At 33.4% G+C, this 22,337-nt stretch overlaps 4 protein-coding genes across 5 annotated transcripts; 3 read left to right on the top strand and 1 right to left on the bottom strand.

The window, feature by feature from the left end:
* The first annotated feature begins 798 nt into the window (after window positions 1–798).
* LOC100818889 (uncharacterized) lies at window positions 799–5,243 on the top strand. 2 transcript variants are annotated; one of them, XM_003519881.5, is made up of 7 exons: window positions 799–1,260; window positions 2,198–2,360; window positions 2,580–2,780; window positions 2,853–3,098; window positions 3,437–3,593; window positions 3,903–4,125; window positions 4,796–5,243. In XM_003519881.5, exons 1-7 carry the CDS (start codon window positions 930–932, stop codon window positions 5,128–5,130), a joined length of 1,656 nt encoding a protein of 551 aa, XP_003519929.4. In that variant the 5' UTR covers window positions 799–929; the 3' UTR covers window positions 5,131–5,243. The 2 variants fall into 2 exon arrangements, with proteins under 2 accessions (XP_003519929.4, XP_014620832.2); XM_014765346.3 differs by having other exon boundaries at window positions 802–1,260; window positions 3,437–3,518.
* Window positions 5,244–6,319: 1,076 nt separating this feature from the next.
* LOC100500027 (uncharacterized) lies at window positions 6,320–9,184 on the top strand. Its single transcript, NM_001248869.2, is given in 3 exon segments — window positions 6,320–6,581; window positions 6,668–6,767; window positions 8,838–9,184. Coding segments are annotated over 3 exon segments (414 nt in total). The 5' UTR covers window positions 6,320–6,401; the 3' UTR covers window positions 8,972–9,184.
* Window positions 9,185–10,789: 1,605 nt separating this feature from the next.
* Window positions 10,790–17,027, top strand: LOC100780559 (probable protein S-acyltransferase 7). The gene is made up of 6 exons (XM_003518075.5): window positions 10,790–11,149; window positions 12,068–12,250; window positions 14,082–14,378; window positions 15,297–15,530; window positions 15,635–15,763; window positions 16,392–17,027. The coding sequence occupies exons 1-6, from the start codon at window positions 11,063–11,065 to the stop codon at window positions 16,743–16,745; spliced, it is 1,284 nt and encodes a 427-aa protein (XP_003518123.1). The 5' UTR covers window positions 10,790–11,062; the 3' UTR covers window positions 16,746–17,027.
* Window positions 17,028–18,724: 1,697 nt separating this feature from the next.
* Window positions 18,725–20,989, bottom strand: LOC100305992 (chlorophyll a-b binding protein 6, chloroplastic-like). The gene is made up of 4 exons (NM_001249067.2): window positions 20,719–20,989; window positions 20,174–20,276; window positions 19,430–19,718; window positions 18,725–19,256 (listed from the first exon to the last, which is right to left on the bottom strand). The coding sequence occupies exons 1-4, from the start codon at window positions 20,913–20,915 to the stop codon at window positions 19,105–19,107; spliced, it is 741 nt and encodes a 246-aa protein (NP_001235996.2). The 5' UTR covers window positions 20,916–20,989; the 3' UTR covers window positions 18,725–19,104.
* Window positions 20,990–22,337: the final 1,348 nt, after the last annotated feature.

Here is a 22,337-nt window from a genome sequence, read left to right as displayed (position 1 = left end):
TAACTTGTGATAAATAATAATTTTTAAAAATTACTACTTTTACTCATGAAATTGAAATTAATTTTTATATTAAATGATAATAATAACAAAAAGCATAACTAATTTTACATTAGTTAGCATTTTAATCATTACAATAACATAAAAAAAACAACTAATTTTACACAATTAAACTTTAACCATTATTATAATAATAATAATATACAAAATTAATTTTATATAATTTTATACTAATTATCTTAAAAATATATATGTATACAGATAAAAAAATTCCAAAAGAAGTCTCACAAAATTATATCTCTTATATTTTACTTTAATTCAAATATTTTTATTTTCTCTATGCAAACACAGTACATGGGGTGATTGCCCCCGGAGAGTTTGAACAGTGTTATTGGCCGATGCCTTGGGGGATCATGTTTCCCCGAGTTTAAATAGTCTTTATGTGTTTCTTCAACAAATTAGTTATCAACAAAATATATATTTACTTTGCTTGCATTAGGGTGAATTTGGTACTTTAGTTGGATAGAAGAAAAAAAGAATAATTTAAAGTAATATGATAAAGATGCAAGATTCATACTATTTTTAAAAGAAATCTGAGCGATATTTTCTTGACAACCACACCAGGCTTAATGTTACGAAAGAGAATGAATCTTGTCAAGTGAGATTTTGACTTGGGAGAGATTTAGTGGTCAGAAATGTGATAGGAAGAATCCAAACACAATAGAAAACACGTGTTATTTATGAACACTGCCAGGTTTTCTTTATGGACTTCATAATTTATTGATCTTAGAGTCTAGACAGTTGTCTTCGATGGGAACGACAAAAAGCTTCGGGTTCTGACCCGAACCCGAAAAGGATGGCTATATCATCACTCATGGGCAAAATGAAAGGTTGCTTTTGCTTTGCTTTGTTCGCATCCTTTTCGGGGGAAAATGAGGTACGGTGGAGGAAAGAGGAGGAGCTTGTCACTGAAACCATTATTTGTTTTGTGTGTAGTGGTGACTGGTTTGGGACTGTTGGTGCTTTCGCTGAGGCCCTTGGATGCTCCCGCTAGTAGCACCGTGCCTCTCTCGAGAGCTTCTTCTTCGGAGTTCAACACTTTTTCCAACAATGGCTCGCGCGTGGAAAGCATCTTGGCGGTTCGGCACGTGGGAGAGAGGCCATGCAAGACGGTGGAAGAAATGGGGGAGGATTTCGGAGGTGGTGTGGGCAAGGAGTCCCTCAGAGTGAGAAGGATTATTCAGAATCATTTTCTTGCCAACGGTACTTTCGCCTTTCTTGCTACCTTGGGTTTCTACTTTCTACTATGTTAGATAAATGCTATATTAATATTGGCACAAGAGAGGAAGAATAACTCAAGTTTTTTTTTTTTTTTGGTTGATTTTCTAGCTAATCTTAATAATTAAATTGGAAGAAAATAAATGATGAGATAAAAAAAATAGCTCTAATGATTCTCATACTATTATTATTAGGCTAAAATATATTGTTGTACTCTCATTATTTTATTTGTTTTATCTGGGTCCCTTACATATTAGACTAAATTAATCTTACTAAATACTGGTTGACATATTATCAGACCAAATTAGTTTTTTTTCCCAACAATTTATCATACAAACGGTGTTAATTTTGCTAATGTCATCAAGTTTGAATGAATTAATATAATCAAGGGCGTCAGACTCCTCGGTTGGTTGAATAATGTGTACAAGTAAGTTGTTATAAACTTCTTGATTAAAAAAAGTTTGAATGAATATTATAATATCACTGAATACTAACATGATGTTGATAAAGGTCTAAAATTAAAGTGAAACCTTTTAAATTTAGAAACAACCAACAGAATTTACACAAACTGAAAAAATAATACAAGAGAAAACTATTTCTCTATTCTTAGTGCAAGTTTTAACCAGGAGATATAAGGCTTGTTGGGTTGATAACAAAGAAGGGAAGGAGGGAAAGGTCGCAAATTTGATCCCTGTTAACAAAAATTAACGATTAACATTTGCCAATAAAATAAATCTGCAAGTTTTAATCTTCTGAAAACACGTAATAAATATCTAAAGTTGTAGTTGTGTCCTCTGAGTTTAATTAGATATACGAAACTATGATATATATATATATATATATATACACACACACACTCCTCGTGCTTCTGTGGAGAACAGTGTTATAGATTAGAAGATGACTTTTTTCTTTTTTGTTTCAGGTGCTTCAAGAGTCAGGGATTTGCCCCCGGAGCAGTTCTGTAGACATGGCTTTGTTCTGGGGAAGGCAAGTGAGGCAGGTTTTGGGAATGAAATGTACAAGGTCTTAACTGCTGCAGCACTTAGTATAATGCTAAACCGCTCCTTGATCATCAGTCAAACCAGGCATATTGGTTCTTTCTCAAGCCAGACTTAGTTTGTTTTTCACTTTTAAGAGCTTCTACATTCTCTCTCAACTGAAATTTAGAGTGTATATCGATGTTTATTGGTCCTTATATGAATGTCTTTGGTAGCTTTAAAGCATAACTTGTGCCAGATCTTTTTTGCGCTCTTCTGTTGTGTGGTCTTGTCTTCCATTATTAATACCTTGTTGCTAAATTGCAGAGGAAAATATCCTTTTGGAGACTACATTTCTTATTCCAACTTTACTTTTACGGTTAAAGAAATCAAGCATTTGTGGAGACACAAAGGTTGTGAAAGCAAATATGGGAGGAAACTGGTTATAAGGATTGATGATTTTATGAAACCAGTAGAAACAAATGTTATCTGTAGCAATTGGAAGAAATGGAAGCAACCTATCATATGGTAAGGTGAGAATAGTCTTGTTAATTATTAGTCTCACAAGCAACATAAATGAGCATAAACTTTATGTTTTAGGTTTCATGGAACAGTAGATTCTGTGGCGGCACAGTTTTTCTTAAAGAATATACACTCTCAGATGAGAACTGCTGCTCTCAATTTGTTTAGTGACCCGCAAGTTCTAGGTATACGGCCTAATGTTTTTGGGGAGCTCATGAGGGTTCTCATATTTCCTTCAGAAGATGTTGAGGCAGCTGTCAATTGGGTTATTGGTGGTGGGGAGAATCCTGACATCTCATTGCATATGCGGATGCTTATGAATAGGTAATGGAACTATGGAAGTATGCGTTAATTTCTTTGAGTGGAAATCATCATGCTTGATTGATGAATTAACTGAAGAGATTTCTGATAAAATGGTTTTACTTTTACTACTTTTGAAAAGTTAATTTAATATATCTTAGACAGAACTCTTTGAGGAGCCAAAGAGTGTTTTTATGCCTTTTCTCTTATGAGCATTGTTGATGCAAAATATCCATGTAGTTTGTAGGCAAAAAAAAAATGCATGTAGCATCAAAACTTTTTTTTTGGGGTAGCAATGGTCAACCTTCGTATAAGATATGGGTTTAAATGACTAATTCTGTTTTCGGCATCCCCTTTTTCAGGTCTGGAAGAGCTGTGCAGGCAATGTTGCGTTGCCTGAAAAAAGTCATACGAAGTCAACATCTAATGTCATCAAGACCAAAGGTGGTTGTGGTGTCAGATACACCTGTTGTTGTTAAAAGTATAATGTATATGTCTAACATAAGTAAATTTGCAGAGGCAAATCATTCAGCTCTTGATTGCTAAACTGCATGCAAATTTATACATGTGTAGATGAAAACATATATCAGTTTTAATACTTAATACCAAAAAAATATTATTAGTTAACAATGAAATTATTACCTGATATCAAGAACTGGCAAATGCTATTCTCAATATTGGCAATCTTCTGTATTAAATGCTTCATTGCTTCATTATCCAATCTGTTTTTCAATTTACGGTCCAAGCAATGATGCATGATGCAACTAACCTATATATGCTATAAAATTTGTGGGTCTTTGATTCTTTTTCATATCTTCTTGCTCCCAGGTTCTTCATTTTGATTATGACAAATTCAGAGGAAGTATGTTTAAAGGTTTGCGCATTACAGATTCTAGAAGGAGGGATTGGGGTACGGCGCCTAGATGGGTTGCTTTCGTCGATTTTTTTCTTGCTTCTCGTGCAAAATATGCCGCCATTTCTGGAGCTCACCACCGTGTCGGGACTACATATGCTCAATTAATCGCTGCACTGGCTGCAGCATACAATCTGGGTATTTCTGTTATTCACTCTACTTATTCTTGTAAGTGCATGTTGGATTTTCTAAGATCACGTTTGTAAGTTAACGTGATTTGAGGTAAATATTCACATATTTAGTTACATGTCAAGGAATTGATTCCAGGGGTCCAAAATTGATTCCAAGTTTAAATAACTTTAAATAGCTTTTGCGTTGAATACAAAAAAATCATGGTGAGATTTGTTATTAACTGCTTTTAGAATAAAAAATGTCACATCAATTCAAAATCAATTTTGTAAAATTAATTTCATTTCAAAATCAATTTTGTCAATGCTTATTCAACACACACTAAGTGATCTTGTTTGGTTTTACGTTGAATTTTCCTAGATCAGGTTGAAATATCAGGCCTAGATACATGTTTACATGTTTGTTTTCATGTTGATGAATTGATTATGAATACAGAATTGATTCAACTTTAAATAGGTTTTTCATTGAATTAAAAATTTATATTGAGGTTTGCTATTAAGTAACTTTTTGAATGAAAATATCCAAACATAAATAATATTTTTTTTTTTACATAGACATAAATCACATTACTTTAAATCAATTTTGCAAAATAGTTTCCTTCAAAATTCAATTTTGGCAACATTCATCCAATCATGGTAGCACAAATTTACCTGAAACATGAAATATTTTTACTCTTCAGGGGACAAGTCTAGTTCAAGGTTTACATTCCTTAGCAGTTTCCAGAGTAATTTGTTGATTGATGGCCTAAAGAATCAGGGTGGTTGGGGCCATGTGTGGAACAGATATGCTGGTCCATTGAGTTGTCGCAACCAGGGCAATCAATGTGCCTTCACACCAGTTCTCCCTTCTGCTTGGTGGGACGGTCTTTGGCAGTCTCCAATTCCAAGGGATATTAATCGTCTGGCTTCCTATGGCATCAAATTATCTGCTCTTGGCACTGTTGATGAAAATTCCCTTAAAAAACACTGTAAGAAAAAGAAAAATGTTGTACGAACCTTTACATTCAAATTGTAGTGTTTGGAAGTCATATTTCTCTGTATTCTTAGTTGTATAACCATAACAATTAGTAAGATTAATTATGTTTAATTCATATATTAATTTATGTGCGACTTGGGTCGCTTGTTCTACTTGTTTGGATTTAGCTTTCATCATCTTTTAATTGTTAAAATGAAGTTTTTCACCCCAAAATATTAAAATGCAAAATATAACAGTTTTTTTTTTTTTTAATGTTGGGTCAGAGACCATGTATATTTTCCAATTCATAGGGTCAAAGGCTACTTTTGCTAGCAGTGTGTGACTTACATTAATCTAAGAGAATTTTGCATATAATAGAAATTGAAAGGTGTTTAGAATTGAACTAAATCGAGCCTAAAATCAAAAAGCCTAAAAAAAACTAAAAATCGTAGAAAAACTGATGGTTAATGGTTTGATTTTTTTTCAAACCACACAATTTGATTTGTGGTTTGACATGCCAAAATTAAATCAAATCAAATTGTGAACATCCCTAGAAATTATTGTTGTAATTAGTGTTTTATTGTTGAATTTTATAAATAATTTAAACTAAATCAAATTATACTAGACTTAATTTTTTTTGTTTGGTTCGGACTAATTTAAGGTTAACACTGCACTGCAAACACTCCTACGAATTCTTCTGTTAAATAAATTGTTCACATTCATATAAATGCAACTAAGACATTACATCACTGCATCTATTCTTTGGCTTGAAATATAACAAGGATGTGAATGTGACAAAACTTTTATCAAGTTACTTCAAGTGTAATTTTAAGAGTTAATTAATTTAAAATAGTGATGGCTAAAATAGTTTATATTTAAAAATTTGAAACATTGATGAAACACTAATGCTCTTAACAAAAAACAAAACAAAAGATCCAAATGAAACTTTTAAAAACATAAAAGACTAAAATAAAAATTTTAAACCATAATGTATCAAAATTAAAGTTTCATAAACACAAAGAATTAAAATTAAAATGAAGCTTTTAAAATATAAGATGCCGAAAGTGACATTTAGTGTTTATGAAAAGGAGGGTGTATTAGTATTGTGGGGTATGCAAATAGCAATAGTGGATCTAGATTTTATTATTCGTTTATTTTGGGCCGTGCTCTAGATGGAGCATGGGTGGGTTGACTGGGCCGACCAGTATCGAAGACCGTCTTCTTCTTCATTCCTCCTTCTTTCCGTTTCGGTGTGTGCCATCGTAGAACTGAAGATTCAGTTCGGGATTTTTGCGCTTCGTCCTCAATTTGCAGCGCGTGAGTGAGGGAACATGGACGGTGCCGAATTGTCCAACATAAAGAAATGGATTGTGATGTATCCTGTTTACATAAACTCCAAAAAAACGATGGCCGAAGGAAGACGCATTGGCCTCGCCAAAGCCTGCGAAAACCCTACTTGCGCTGAAATCGGTGATTGCTGCAGCTATCTGAAGCTTCCTTTTGCAATTGAGGTTGGTTTCTTTGTTGATGTTGTGTTAATTTTGGTTTTGTTTTCATTTCTACTGCGAAATTTGATTATTGATGGATAACTTTACAGATAGACAAGGCGTACCCTCGTGATTTCATGCAGAGAGGGCGCGTGAGGGTGTTGCTGAAGAAGGAGGATGGAACTCTCTTTAATTCAACCATCTCATCCAGTAAGATTTAATCTTTCTACCCTTTTTATGTTTTTTTTTTTAATATATGAATATGAATCTGAATCAATATGTTGCTTTTGGCTATTATTTTCATTCATCCAATGGCTGAACTACATACTGTATTTATGTGTGTCTTGCTAAGGATAGAATTGCTTTTAAACATTGTCAAAGGCCTAGCTAGAAGGTTTGTGTAATGTACAATTGTCAGTGTCATGGTTACAAAATTTTGATGTCTTTTCCCAACTGTGATGTTGGGACTCACTTGGCAATTGGATTGGCCCTTATAGCTTATGGTTACTTTTAATGCGACAAGACACTCTGGCTTCAAGTGAAAATACTTTGTATCAGTCATTTGGATCATCAAGTCTGGCTGTCTGTCTATATGTATGGCACATGGTGTCGAGTTGAGCAAGCCTCTCTTCCAGCAGTCTTATTGTATTCCACTTGTATGACTCAAGAGACACTAGATTGGGACTGGTCACTATGAAGTGTGGCTTGGACTTAGAGTACTATTGGTATTATGAAATTAGATTTGGGAATGCAAGATTGATAAAAAAAAGTCATGTACTCATATGTAGAGCTAATAGTTAAATTGATAAATTTAAAAATATGTGCTTTTCTTGTAGAAATAAAATTTTGAATGACAAGTGGGTACTCTTGACTTGAACCCAAGGAATGAAAGATATTAGCATGCTCTGTATCTATAACTTGATCGACGACGTCTTGTTCTGCCTTCTCATATTTGTGAACTTTTTAAGGTAGTGCCAGTGCTATTAAGAACATAATATGATTATGGCAAAAGTGATTTCTTTTTCAGTTGAAGTAGTTTGTTTCTGGAATGCTGTCAAGAATAAAAAGAAGAAAAAAAAGGAATCAAGGATTTATGTGGAATTGTGGGTAAAATCACAAGAGTAGGAGAGAATGAAAATGTTTCATATGCGTAGCACCACAATCAAATGCACTGGTTTAGAAGGTTGGAAGATTAAATTGATACTAAGAAACTGTGTTAATATGCACTGGTTTATATATGAATGATTTAGTTGTAACAGTTACAATGTTATATATATATATATATATTATTTTTAATTTTGTAGCTTCTTTAGATTTAATAGCTGTTAGATATCCTTTCAGTTTTTAAAGTTGAAAACTTAATTAAGATGTACAGTGTAGTGTACAGTTTAGAAATGGAGGCATGAATACTTGTCTACAGTATCTAGGTCTAATAAGAGTATAGTGGACTGGATTACTGCTTTTACTTAAAGTTGACAATTTTTACATGTTCTTTGACAAATTTTGCTGTAGTCCCGCCCCCTCCTCCCCCTACACTTGTAGATAAAATTCTAATTTATCCGTTACTTGATTACCTTGCTTGACTCTCTTTTTAAATCCTTCAAAGACAGTAGTGTATTTTATAAATCTATTAAAATTCAGTTTAATGCTTTTTTTAACTGTTAGCAAACCAATCCTTCTACTTCAAAGTCTTATTTTTGTTAGCTGCAGATCAGGATGGATTGGATTGCTACCTGGACCATTCAACCCTCCCCAAAAGGAAAAACTTAGATTGTCTTTATTTGGTTTAGTTAATATGAAATTCATGGAAATTTACATGCAAACAGAGAGATAAAACTTATTATAAATAGGCCAGGGTTTGTCTTGTTTAATTGAATTTAAATTGATTGTAGATGTTATTAATAGGAAGATACCTTTTCAGTACATATTTATTAATTAATTTACGAGATGAAGGTTTGAAACTAGCACCGTAGTTAATACTGATAAAGATTTGCTGTGATATAGAATACAAGAGATGAAAGTAATTAGTCCTATTATAATAAATAATCACAAATTGGTATTATATAGATTTGATGTGATATAAAATACAAAGCACTCAAAAGTTGAACCAAATACAGCCTTAATGTCTCTCTGGCAATATAAAAGCAATTTCTCTGTTTACTTTTTTCATTGTAAATATCACTTATCAAAATCGATGAGAAAATTATCCTCTTGTAACTGCGTAGATACAAAGAATCTGAAATATCTAATGCTTTCATTTTTGCGGTGATTGTTTTGCAGGAAAGCAACTAATGGTAAAGGTTGCAGAGATGGTACCTAGGCATCATGGAAGGACCAAGAAGCAGGAGACTTCATCAACATCAACTGCTGGACCTTCCACCAAATCTGGGAAGGGTGGAAAAAAGAGGAGATAATTATGTGTTTGAACATTGTCTTACATGTTGACTTCAAGTGTCATGCTGGATATATTATTTATTATAATTACAATAGGACTAATGACTACAACTGAGTTAAAATTTTCCCACCCCCAATGTGTGTTTTGTTTACTTTAGCAGTGTAAACAGTCTTGCACATGAGTTTCTACATTATGCTTACTGGACATTTTTTTTTCATGGTTTTTTTGTTTTTGGGGGAGGGTGGGAGACCTTCTTGAAGTTGCAAGGGGTGGGTTGAGTTAAATGTATTTGTTTTGATTTGATCTGAAATTTGATGTCATTTATGTATTTGAATATGAATCTGATCCATTAATATAGGACAAGATTGGAATAGTTAAATTATAGAATAAAAGTATATAATTTAATATATATTATAAAAAAATAATTTTATGTATATACAATATTATTTATTAAATCAGAAGTTATTATTAACACAATTATTTTAAAAAATTATATATTTTTTTAAAATATATAAGATATTAAATCTATGACTTACAACAAAATTCAGCAAAAAAAAAAAAAAACTATGACTTGAAATATAATTTTAACTCATCTTCAAAATATATGTGGTTTATTGTTTAAAACTTGGTTGTTGTTTTTTTTATGAAGTAAAACTTATACCTATCACTATCAAAATGAACATCCCGAATCTCGTCATGAGCCAAGACCGCTGAGAACATGCCACCATTTGTGACTTTCAATTCAAGGCACTTGTGGTCAATTGTCATTGCTACGTAAGGGATTTAATCTTGCTACACACGTGCACCTGGTTTGAAATGCTATTGGGCAAGGCTTCCTGTTCTAGGTCTTAATTCCCATGCATGTTTACAAACTACAAACTAGTTACTCACCTATGTAATGCACGGGAAAAGTTAAATCTCATTTATTGTTCATTTAATTTGCATTATATATCGATGTTATTGATATTTTTATTATATCAAATAAAATAATCTAAAACACAAGCAAACAATTATGATACTTATACACATTATAGCATATAAATTTATTTATTTATTACACAAGATGAAACAACAAGGAGGGCATACATCTTACATAAATAAATGTTGTTTCATCTTTACAAAGATGTATGCTATTATAGGTCTTAAACACAAGATTTACATAAGGTCTTAAACATCTGGCAATATATAAAACAAAAAGTAATCGATATTATAATTTTGTGTTAAATTGGCACCTAAATTCTTTTAATTTGGTTTATCTTACATAAAAAATAAAAAAGAGTAAGCATTTGAATGGAATAACACACCTGTCTGTTTAACACATTTGAATTGACATTGTTATTAAGACTGTAACGACAAGAATTAACTTATTTAATGAAATTAAAATTCAAGAATTTATTTACTACTTATTTAAATTAAAAAAACTACCATAACAACATTTCACAAATCCAAAAAACAAAACAAACATTTACTCATCTAAAAACTCAAAAAACTTCTAACAATAACCTAAACATGGGAAACACTATTCGGTAATGGATCTAACACGTCCCTCAACAAAACCAAATCATATAACACAACATATTCAGCAGAAGGATTAAGCATAAATAATCCTAAAGCAGTAAAGTGCAAGCCCTGATCATACATACCAAGGTATCGTTATGCAACTGTAAAAAAAAAGTATCATTAGGTAAAATGAAAAGGAATAAAAAAATTTAAATTAAGTGGAATGTAAAAATATGAGTTACATCCTATCCTATCTTACTGTTAATTGTTTTTCTTTTCTGTTATATTTCCTAGCCACGTCACGCTATATACACTCTGTAAAGCACAGACAAATATACTGTGACAGTAGTCAAATGTAAAGCGAATCCCTTGTTGCTTCTCTAAGCCAACACAAGAAAAATAAAGAAACCCTCACTTTAGTTTACTTCCATTGCATCCACATTCACATTCTTCAGCTCGCCGGTGACACATCCATTATTTCCGCCATGTCCTCCAATTCCGAGCAACCTTAGATTGTCGTCAACCTCTCTCACCTTTTTCCCTTATTTCAACAGAAAAAGAGAGAGAGTGATTTTTTTTTATTTTTTTTTATATAAAAAAACGATACGATATGTACGTTGTGCCTCCACCCCAGCGTCTGGATCCGGGTTCGGGATCCGGTGATTTGCGGGTCTACCAAGCGTGGAAGGGGAGCAATGTGAGTTTTCCTTCCCCAATTTTATTTATTTACTTTTAATTTCGTTTATTTTAAAATTATTATTTTCACCCACCCGCCATTCTGTTATTGCTTATTTTCTATTATTATTATTTTTTTAAATTTTCAGTTTTTTTTTTTTTTACTGTGATCGTTTAGTGTTTTTTCTTTTAGTGGAAATCGGTTTTTGTGTTGAGGAGAAAAGTTACTAACATGGGAGAATGAATCTGGCCCAAGGAGGCTTTGGTGTTTGAATCTAAGAACCTGTTTGGAAAAACTTGACTATAAGCACTTATAGGTGAAGAAACTAAGATGGTAAAATGTGTTGAGCTTTTTCATGAGCTAAATCAACTTATGCACCTTAACTTTTGTTAAAAGATGTTAAATGCAAAGAGCTTTTATAAAAGTTAAGTGCATTAGTTGATTTTAGTTCATTTGGAAAGCTCAATTTATTACCTTTTTATTATTATTTTTTCTCCGACAAGTGTTTATAGAGAGGTTTATCCAAATAGAGCCCTAGACATTTTGGGTAAGTTGAATAGTGAAGTGAGGTTAAGACAAGAATAGTGGGTTGATTGGCCATACATTTTTGTGATGTGAAGTAGATAGTAGTTGCTGGTTATTTTCGAAGATCATAGATATATTGAATTTAGGTAGAACCCTTGTCACTGAATTTGGACAGTACTGAGTACTGACTAATATGTACATTATTTTTATGACAAATTATCTATATTGTGATGTTGAAGTATTAGTAGTTTATATCTTGTATTTGCTTGTCCTAAATTGTCTTTTCCACAGAACTTAAAAAGAATATTATTATGTTAGTGGCTGATGCTGCAAATTTATTTGAAATGTGCTATTGTTCTAGTGGTTTTGTTACTGTGAAAATACTTATTCACTGTTTTCACCCATTTCCTGCAGAAATTTTTTCTTCAGGGCAGGTTCATATTTGGACCAGATGCAAGATCATTGGCCCTGACAATTTTTCTTATTGCTGCTCCTGTTGCAGTTTTCTGTGTCTATGTTGCCAGAAAACTAATAGATGATTTTTCTGATCACTTGGGGATAACCATAATGGCCATTGCTGTTATATTCACAATTTATGTGAGACTCTTTCTCTCTCTTTCATATACGTACAAACACACACCATGCATTCAATTTCGTTCTTTGAGCCTACATTGTTCAACTGTATTGATTGGGAATTTTGTTTATAATCGTGACTTGAGAAACATTTCTCTATGTTACGACTCAGACACACTTGTTTTAAGTAAGCTAGAAGCTGGGATTTAGTTAACTTCTGATTTCTGAATGAAATACAACTTGGCTAATGCCCCTTTTTCCGTCTGCTTATTTGAATGATAACTACAACAAAACTAGCCAAGGCTATAATGAAACTAATATGATCAAACTAGTGCAACTAACATAATTTTGCTCCTGACAAAGAAATGGAATCCATGGCCAAGCCAAGTATTGTGCATTGTGTCATTTTGTTTAAATTAAAGATGATATTTTATTGGAAGGGGAAACAAAGATTGCAAAGAGAAGTTTGAGCAGACATCCTCCTCCTTAAACCAATAATCCAAATAAAATTGCAAGCCTACTGCAAGCACTTTACTGCATAAAAAGCAATCTGAAAACTGGGCGTGGTGAATACAATTTATTCCATTATCAATTATTGTGATTTCCCATTAAGTATCCAAGTGTTTAGTTCTAACTACAGACACCAAATGTCAGCATAAATAGCACTCTGCTATAGAACAGTATTGTCCTTGTTTTTGTGAAAGCCTTTTAACTTAATTGAGATTAATTGCTCCCAAGCAATGGGGTTCTGAAAGATCTCCTGTAAGTAAGGTGTATTCTACAAGGAAGGGGTTGGGAAGTGCATGATGATTACGTGTGGGTGAGGAGGGAAGAATAGGAAACTGAGGAATATTCTTGTTGATAATCTGGGACATAACTGCATGTTGAGCTGGCACTGAATAGTGGGAGAAGGGAATTTGATTGTGAGAAATAAAATATAGGAGGAAAGGGTGAAAGTGAGTTTGGAAGAAATTGAGTGGAAAAGTGTGGAGGGTCTGCAGGTCCTGTGAAGCACTTGCTGTATCTTTTCTTGGGTTCAAACTTAAAAGAATGCGTGACATGAGTAAACATTGTTAATACCATCTTTTTCCTGGACTGATATAATCTAAACATCAATTCCAGTAAAAAATTCTGTGTGGAAATTCAAGAAGGCAGTACTTTAGTTATCCATCAGGTTCCATGCTCACCAAACACAAAATCCTTCTCCATATGATCTACTATGCATTGTAAATTTGCTGTTGTTTCTGAATTAGAAGTTAGAACAGCACATCACACATCCTGTCACCCGTTAGGAGACAACTTTCTTAGAGGGAGAGAGAGAGCGAGAACACTGTAATTTCTGAAGTATTCCATAACTGTAATTGTCTGAACCATCTAAGATTATGGTACATCTATTAGTTAAAACTTCAAAGCTGAGATAAGATTTAGTTCAGTGATAATCTAATAAGTACTAACATTTTCCCCTTGAATTCAGGGTGGTCATGTCAATACAAATTGATTAACCACTTGTGAGTTTGCCTTGTAATTCACAAAATCAATATCTGGACAAGGCCTTGGTGAGTATGCCTGCAGACTAAACTAATAATACATCTCTTACAAATTAGTTTGAAAGGAGAATTTTTTTCTTTACATGTAAATTCTTTCTTTTGGTGCATGTATTACTAGCCACAAACATGGTAGGGGTTTGTCACAACCATTGACTTTTATGTGCTGGTTAATTATCATTTGGGATATTTTGTGATAAGGTGGAAGTACTGGCACATCAATTTTTTTGGATGGCATTGCACATTAGCTGTACTATGAGCAATGAAGTATATTATTTCCTACTGTATGCTGATGCTATAATCTTTTTTAGGTGTTAGTTCTTCTCTTGTTAACATCTGGCCGAGACCCTGGCATAATTCCACGCAATGCACATCCTCCAGAACCAGAAGGTTTTGAAGGTAGTCTAGATGTTGGGGCTGGTCAAACTCCTCAATTGCGGTTGCCTCGAATTAAGGAAGTTGAGGTCAATGGAATTACTGTTAAGGTCAAGTATTGTGATACTTGCATGCTCTACAGGCCTCCTCGATGTTCTCACTGCTCAATTTGTAATAACTGTGTGGAACGGTTTGATCACCATTGTCCCTGGGTTGGGCAGTGCATTGGGCTGGTAAGTTAGACCTTTTGTTTGACAAAATTGATTTTTAATTGTGAATCTGCTCTGCAGAATTTCCAATGCTAGGCAGAAAGACTGACACGGTATCTGGGGTCAGTAGAATCTAATAGTTGTGAAATTTAAAGAGATGGGTGATCTTTTGTTATCTTGGAACTTATTGAGAATAGTTCATATTTTGTACATCGGCTTTGCTGGAAAGTCTAGCATGTTCTAGTAATTTGTTAATTATCAACACTTGTATTTCCAAAATTTAGTTTAGGCTCCTTGAGTCAAAATTTAAACGTAAAATTCATCATTAGAAGATTATATGGTTATATTAATATGATATTACTTTCCAGTTTATTATATTTGGCAATACATAATAATAATGTGAAGTTGTAGAACAGGGGAGTTCATAAATTGAGACATAATGGCTGATGGGGTATATATTGTCCTTAAGGTGAATTTTGTTATGGAGATTTTCCTTTCAGATGTATCCCTTAGAGTTTCTGTGCTTTCATACATAATACGATAATGCTTTTAGTTAATTTAGGAGCATTGAGTTTCAGATTGGAAATCTAGGTTCAATTCTTGTTGGGTGGCTTTCATTTATTAATGATGGTAAAGAGAAATGCTCCTTCCAGTTATTCTTAGCTTCCACTCTCAAAATGCTTTGTACTGGAACTCTTTACTTTTATGGGAAAATTTTAGGTTGGGTTGAATTTAGAGTTAGTATAAGAGATGTCTGTCTTAATATACAGTTGAACTGAACTGAACTATTTTTTTTATTTTTTCCATTTTAGGATTCTTAATGAGCTTTTTATCCTCCTTTCAATTGTATATATATTTCTGGTTTGGTGACTTTTCAGTTATTATTTTATACATGTCATTCTTGAATGTTATGTATCTGAATTGTGCACAATTGTTATGCAGCGTAATTATCGCTTCTTCTTCATGTTTGTCTTCTCAACTACACTACTTTGTATATATGTTTTCGCATTTTGTTGGGTCTATATTAGAAGAATTATGGAGGCAGAGGAGACAACAATTTGGAAGGCAATGATCAAAACCCCAGCCTCCATAGGGTTAATAATATACACCTTCGTATCAATGTGGTTTGTTGGTGGCCTGACTGCCTTTCATTTATATCTTATAAGTACAAATCAGGTAATCATTCCTTTTTAAAATCTTTATATAGTAGTATAATTTAAAGTTAAGCTATCTATCCTACAGGACTTGCAACTTTATATTTGTGTTCATTACTGTTACAGACTACATATGAGAACTTCAGATACCGATATGATCGACGGGCCAACCCGTATAACAAGGGAGTGTTCAATAATTTCTTAGAGATATTCTGCACCAGCATTCCCCAATCAAAGAACAATTTCAGGGCAAAGGTACTGTTAGAATTTATGCAAATATCTTATCATAGAATATCTTAGGTTATCCTCTAAATTTAGTTTCCTTATATCTTAGGATTGGTTACCATATTTTCTTTCAATTTGTATCTCTACTTTATTGGGATTATGATTAGTATAAATAAAGTTTTTAAGTTGTGATAACATTAATTCATTGTAATATATTTCAGTTAATATCAGTTCAGTGTTTCATCTTTTATCTATCTTCCTTGCTCTGTCTAAAATCTCCATAAATTTCAAACATGGTATTAGAGCAATACCATACTCCGTGACTATTCCACTATTTCAAGACCCTCTCTCTGCTGCCCCCCCACCCCACACAAATAGAGTTCCAGTTTGTCCACTTATTTTTTCCAATAAAGAATGCCTATAAAGGATAATTTTCTCGGGTTTAGTTTCCTTGTTACTCATTATCTTTCCGATTGATTACCATATTTTCTAATCTTTTCATGTTTGCTTATGCTTATCTAATTAGTTAGGGTTATGATTAGTATTAGTGTCATAGGTTTTATGGCAACATCAGTGCTACATTTCAGTTAATGTTAATTCAGTGTTACATTCTGTCTCCTTTCTTCCCTTTATACCTAAAATCCTATAATTTCAACAGGTGCCGATGGAACCAGTATTACCTGCTCGATCAGTGGGTGGAGGCTTTATGAGCCCGAGTATGGGAAAAGCTGTTGATGACATAGAGATGGGTAGGAAAACTGTCTGGGCCGACATGGGTAGTACTGCTCTTGATCCTTCTGAAGGTCAATTAAATGAGCGCGTGGCAGTAAAGGATGGGGAATTCGGTGAGTTGTCTCCAGAAATTAGGACAACAGTGGACGAAACGAGTGACCGTGCCGGAATACATCCCAGGAGATCCAGCTGGGGAAGAAAAAGTGGAAGCTGGGAAATGTCCCCTGAAGTTCTTGCTTTGGCAGCCAGGGTTGGGGAATCAAATCGAATAGCAGTTTGACCACTGAGAACAGGCATACATAGCCACTAAAAGTGAAATTAATAGTCTTGCAAAGGGTTTTATTTGTTGTAATTAAAAGATGTTACATTTCTGATGCAGTAAATTATCAGGAAAATTATTTGTATTTGCAATATTGTGGGGGATGAAGGCTTTGGAGGGTGTTTGTTAGTGTCGTTTTAGCCATTGTGCTTCTAGGTTGGAATTGTTGTGTTGTGAGTGAGCTTTTTCCTTTGCCTTGTGTTGTATCACGCTTACCAATTAACTATTTGTCTTACCAATTAACTCTGTCTTTGGTACAGGTAGTCTATGTTGGAGGACAAATAATGGGAAATTGGGAATTATTCTTGCCACTCAGCTTTGAAGCTTGAAATCAAAGTAGTATGAATTGTGAAACCCATGAAAAGAATTCTCAAGCAATCTCATCCCATACAGAATAATTAATTCTCAAAATATATTATGGTTAAAATTTTTAATTGATTCACTTTTTTCTTCACGGGCATCCAAAGATGAAATCCAAGCCAAGTGAGATGAATCGGACTGTGGTATGGGCTGGTTTATAATTTTTAAGGTAAGCTTTTTAAGTTAATAAATCAATGTTGTCAATTGTGGGGTTTACTTGTAGGATTGCTCGGTCGTATATGCTACTGTCATTTTAGGGTTTTTTAATATCCAAAATGAAAAAGAAATTTAAGTTCTTAAAATTAGAAATTAGAAATCATTGGTCATTTATAATTGCGTAGTGTCTGATATGGCGCATCGAGTGCCAACTTGGATATAATGCATACAAATTATATTAAATTAGTTAAAATCTACCTTAAACATTACAATTCATTCACTGCTACGGACACTTAAACACATCAGGCATGAGAACTCGGAATCATATAATCTATTTAAGTCCCTTTTTCAAAGGGTGATAGTTTATATTTTTATTTGCTTATTTACACTATTTTTTTTTTGTCTAGGTCAGAAACTCTGGGTGTCTCTAACACAATAAATCAGAGATTAATTTTGTTTGTGATGCGTGACTATCATTGATTCAAAGAATTTTTGCACATGCTGGGAATCAAATATAAGTTTTTCCGTTAGATAGATCGTTCTTACTTATGTGAATGTAACTTGATCTTATATTTGCACACCAAACCTTTAGATTATTTACACTATTTATCTAAATTATTCTTTTAAATAAAAGTTTAAAATAATTTAATTTCCTTTATATATTGCATTGGCCAAGCTCATAACTAGGTCATCGCAACCTCATAGATCCATTCTTAGCATCTAACCGTGTATTTGCTTAGACGAGGGGAGTGTTGCGCGTCCACTTGGTGCAAATATTACTAGCTTATGCATCAACTGAACGTGAAAAAAATACTGATAGGTGTGTTGCGGAAGCATTTCCAAACACACACTTAAGTATGCGAGAGTACATTCCTAACCAAGGTCATGCTCGAGCACAATTGATGCAGGTGTTATTAATAGAAACTAACCACCACATTCGGGATGCCAGAAAGAAATCACATAGTGCGAATGGATACTGGTGAGATTCATAACAACTAAATCTCCTAAAAAGGTAGAAGTGTGATCAATCATTAATCTGAAACCGATAACTTCCATTAATAATATTGCACACTATATAAAAGAGTACAGTGCACAGCTAAACCTAATTTTGAGTAAAAGGAAAATACATGTTAGACTTCTCCTGACTTTAGTGTCGAACTGTTTTTGAAGCAACAATGCAGCTACTGCACTTGGCAGTCCAAAGCCTGATACTCTAATTTTCACCTCTTGACTAATGACTCCCTTTCATTGACTGGAATGAATATGCATTTCTTAGTGCTGATTTTTTTTTTCCTTTTTTTTTTGACTTGTAGGAATCAAACACAGGTACCAAGGGGTTTAAAAACTCATGCACCCTACTCAAGTTAGACTCCCTTAGTTCTGAATGCTGAATTTGAGACATGTATATAAGTTTAGCTGACTTATTATTTTGCAGGAAAATCAGTTTTAACAAAACCAAATGTTGTTGAAAAGTCGTTAGCTGACATAATATTTGCTGGAATACACCGGATGCCTAATACTTTAGGAAGCATTCAAGGAAATTGGCACTTTGCAGGCTGCAGTTGGTCCAAAACATGTTTTATTCATCATTAGATATGGATGTAATCATGTAATGCAAGTTTTAAACTTGGACTTGGAAGTTTGTTTCAAGCTTTTCTGTCATACCAACGAGTTGCCAGAGTATGAGTTTGAATTCGAAGTTTAATTACAACACAGAGATACCAACGTAGCAACCCGATTCGTTACAAAATGTTACATGGAATTATACAGGTAGCTATTGAAACAAATATTTGATTTTTTTTTTTCAAGGCAAAATCGATTGTGGAATAATGATGTTTCCAATGTTGTTGTGCCATGGGTCAGCCAAGTGAGCAGCCAAGTTCTCCAAAGGTCCAGTGCCGGGATAAGCTGATTGTTGAACACAGAATCCCACAAAAGCCAACAAAGCAAGACGTCCTAAACATCGAACAAATAAAATGTTGTCAATTTTCTATACAACAAACAAATGTAAAATGTTAGTAGTACATCGGTTTTTTAGTTTAATTGATTTAGCAGCGTGAATTGCTGTAAATCCCCCGGTACCTGTGATCGATTTCTACAAATAAAAGAAATAGATATCTTATTCTTACCATTCTTAAGTTCTTTGACTTTGTATTCATGGAATGTTTTAGGGTCCTTAGAGTATCCCAAAGGATCAAAAGCACCACCAGGGTATTTCTTCTTCTCTGGGTCCTTCTCCATGCTCCTTTGGTGCTCCACAAAGGAAATAGCAAGGAATTCAATGGCCAGAATGGTGGGTAGGGTGCCCCATGGAACTGGATTGCCTAGGTAGGTTGCTTGGCCCCCAGGAACTGCTGCCCATTCCTGAGCCTTTACCCAGTTGCCTAAGCCCAATGCCTCTGGAACCAAAATCCCTGGCTGCAAAATATAAGAAATTTCAGCATATTAAAGTTTTTTTTAATATCGGGGACAATGTCTGATACCACGTACTTTTTCAAGTGAAATAAAATTGGATCTCAATATATGACGTTGGCTAGTGTGTTATTTAACAAATCGAGGTTCATGCATACGTATGCAGTATTAGTGTCAAAAAATTCATATTGTCAATCAATCATATCATAAAACATCCTTCATATTACTTGTGTAAGATAGTAATAATAAGAGTGAACAAACTTTTTCTATAATAAGAGTGAACAAACTTTTTTTTTGAGTAAAAAGAGAGAACAAACTTATTATATATAATACTGTGATTAAATGAAAGTATTCATGAAATGTTTACTATCCTAAATGCATGTTTCTGCTAGCATCTTAACAATTTTACAAAGACTAAACAAAACCGCTGTTTTTTTTTTTTTTTTACAAAAGACACTTACAACAGCAAGCATGGCCCATCTGCAGTGAATGAGTTCTGACTCTTTGAACCTCTCAAGATTCTCTGGTACTTCACCAAGACGAAGAGGGTCGAATCCAAAGTCACTGAAGCATAAGAACAAAACGTGCATGCACAAATCAACATCACAACAAAACCCAGCAAACCATTCAAAATCACTTAAATATGCCACAACAAAGTGATTTCTTTTCAGTTCCAATCTCTATTTATTTATATTTTTTACTTTCATTTTTACATTTAATAAAAAACAATGTACTTTTAGTTTGTATAGTTTAGATTAGTCATTTTCCCACTAAATATGTTCAAGACAAGTTTTCCAACAGAGATTAATTCATCAAACTGTAATATTTCACACCAATAATATGATTGCCTAAAAAAATGAGGGTATGAAAACATAAGTTCCTTTCAATGTACACTACATGCTAAGTTCTTTTTCTAGAAAAATAAACAAATCATAATTTCAAGAACTGAAAACATGTTGAAACATTATTGTACTAAACAAATAAAAAAAGGGAAATTGAAGCATACCCAGGTGCTGAACCATCAAGGTAAGGAGGTCTAGGCTGGCCTGGCATCCAGTCAGCACTCATAGAAAAGCGAGAAGAAGAGGCATTGGTGACACCAAAGCTAGAAAGAGGAACTGCGGTGGCAAATCTGGATTTTGAGGAAGAAAGGAGAGATGGGAAGGCTGAGATAGCAGTACTCATCAATGTGTTGGCAGCCATTCTTTCTCAGAGTTTGAAAGTTGTTTTGTGAGAATGGTGTGAAGGGAATGGCACTGGCAATGTTTTAGAATCTCAACACAAGAATATAGGAGAGTGGTGTGGATATAGGCAAATCCAAAAGTGGATTGCCATTGGGTGATGATGTTAGCTTGTGACTTGTTATTGGTCCACGTTGATATTTGTCCATCCAATTTTGATTGATGAAGTGGAACCACTTGTGGATATAAGGGAGGTTTGTGTGTGGTGGAGGTTACATGTCAGATCTTCAAAAAAATCAATAAGATTGTCCTGTTGGTAGAATTGTGTTTTGTGAATGGTGGATAGGTGATTTAAAGTCAAATATTTAAGAGTAAATGGTAATCCCTCATTTTGGGTGAATTGGTTGGGGTGAATAAAAGAGAGAGACAAAGAGAAAAAGAAAAAAAGAAAGATAAGTGATGAGATGAAAATATAAAAATAATAGAATTTAAGTGACTGATTATGATGAATATTATTATTCAATAATAATGTGTTTAGGATATTGATTAAAGTTCATAAAAAAATTAATTAAGGAATTAATAAATGAATAAAAAATTATCATTAGAATTCCATTAAAAATTACATAGCAGTGCAGTATTACATTTTTTTTTTAATTTTTTCAATAAAAAATTTCCCAATAAATAAAACTTAAGTGCGTGTAAAAAAATGACATCTTTATATTTTTTTAAATTTTTGTTACACTTATTTATTTATTTAAGATATAGAAAGAAATTGCATCGAAATAGGTAATTTCTTATTTGATTAAAGTTGAAAAAAATGTAAGAATGATAGTGTAATAAAATTTTATTTCTTCTGTAACAATGAACTCTCTTTCTATGGACTTTAAAAGTAAAGATAGTAGAGTAATTATTGAAAGAAAGCTCTCAAAAATTAATTAAAATCATATAGCATGTTAAGAGTTTTTTTTTTTTTTTTCACTTTCTTTGAATTTCTTTACAAGCTAAAGTTTTGCTTTCACCATCAAAAATTCAAAATCAACTTCGCGTTTAGATAGGATCAGTGAGTTGCCAGACATTATTTTTATTTCCAAATTTCTAAGATCACCAATGTTTGCCCATTGCAAACCCGTTCTTGAGTTGGCCAAAGTCTCGAGTAGTTTTCTCAATCTTAGATTGTGTATTAAATTATTAATCAGAAAAAGTGGCTCCCCTCCGAATCCTGTGAGCAAAATTCTCACTTTGAAGTATTATTCCGAACACTTAGACAATCTCCATGGCCGAAAACCAATAAATTATGAGTCTTCACTGGTGGTGAACTTCAGGAGCCAAGCGCACACACATAAATCTTTTTGAGATGGTTTTAAATAGTTCTAATAATTTGGTTATCACTCTAAGAATGAGAACCAGAAAGGTAGGGAGAAAAATTGATTGATGCCTGCTTTTT

The sequence above is a fragment of the Glycine max genome, chromosome 2, assembly GCF_000004515.6.
Source record: "Glycine max cultivar Williams 82 chromosome 2, Glycine_max_v4.0, whole genome shotgun sequence".
Classification (NCBI taxonomy): domain Eukaryota; kingdom Viridiplantae; phylum Streptophyta; class Magnoliopsida; order Fabales; family Fabaceae; genus Glycine; species Glycine max.
Note: the sequence above shows the minus strand (reverse complement) of the source record. Positions and strands in the feature narration are given on the sequence as shown.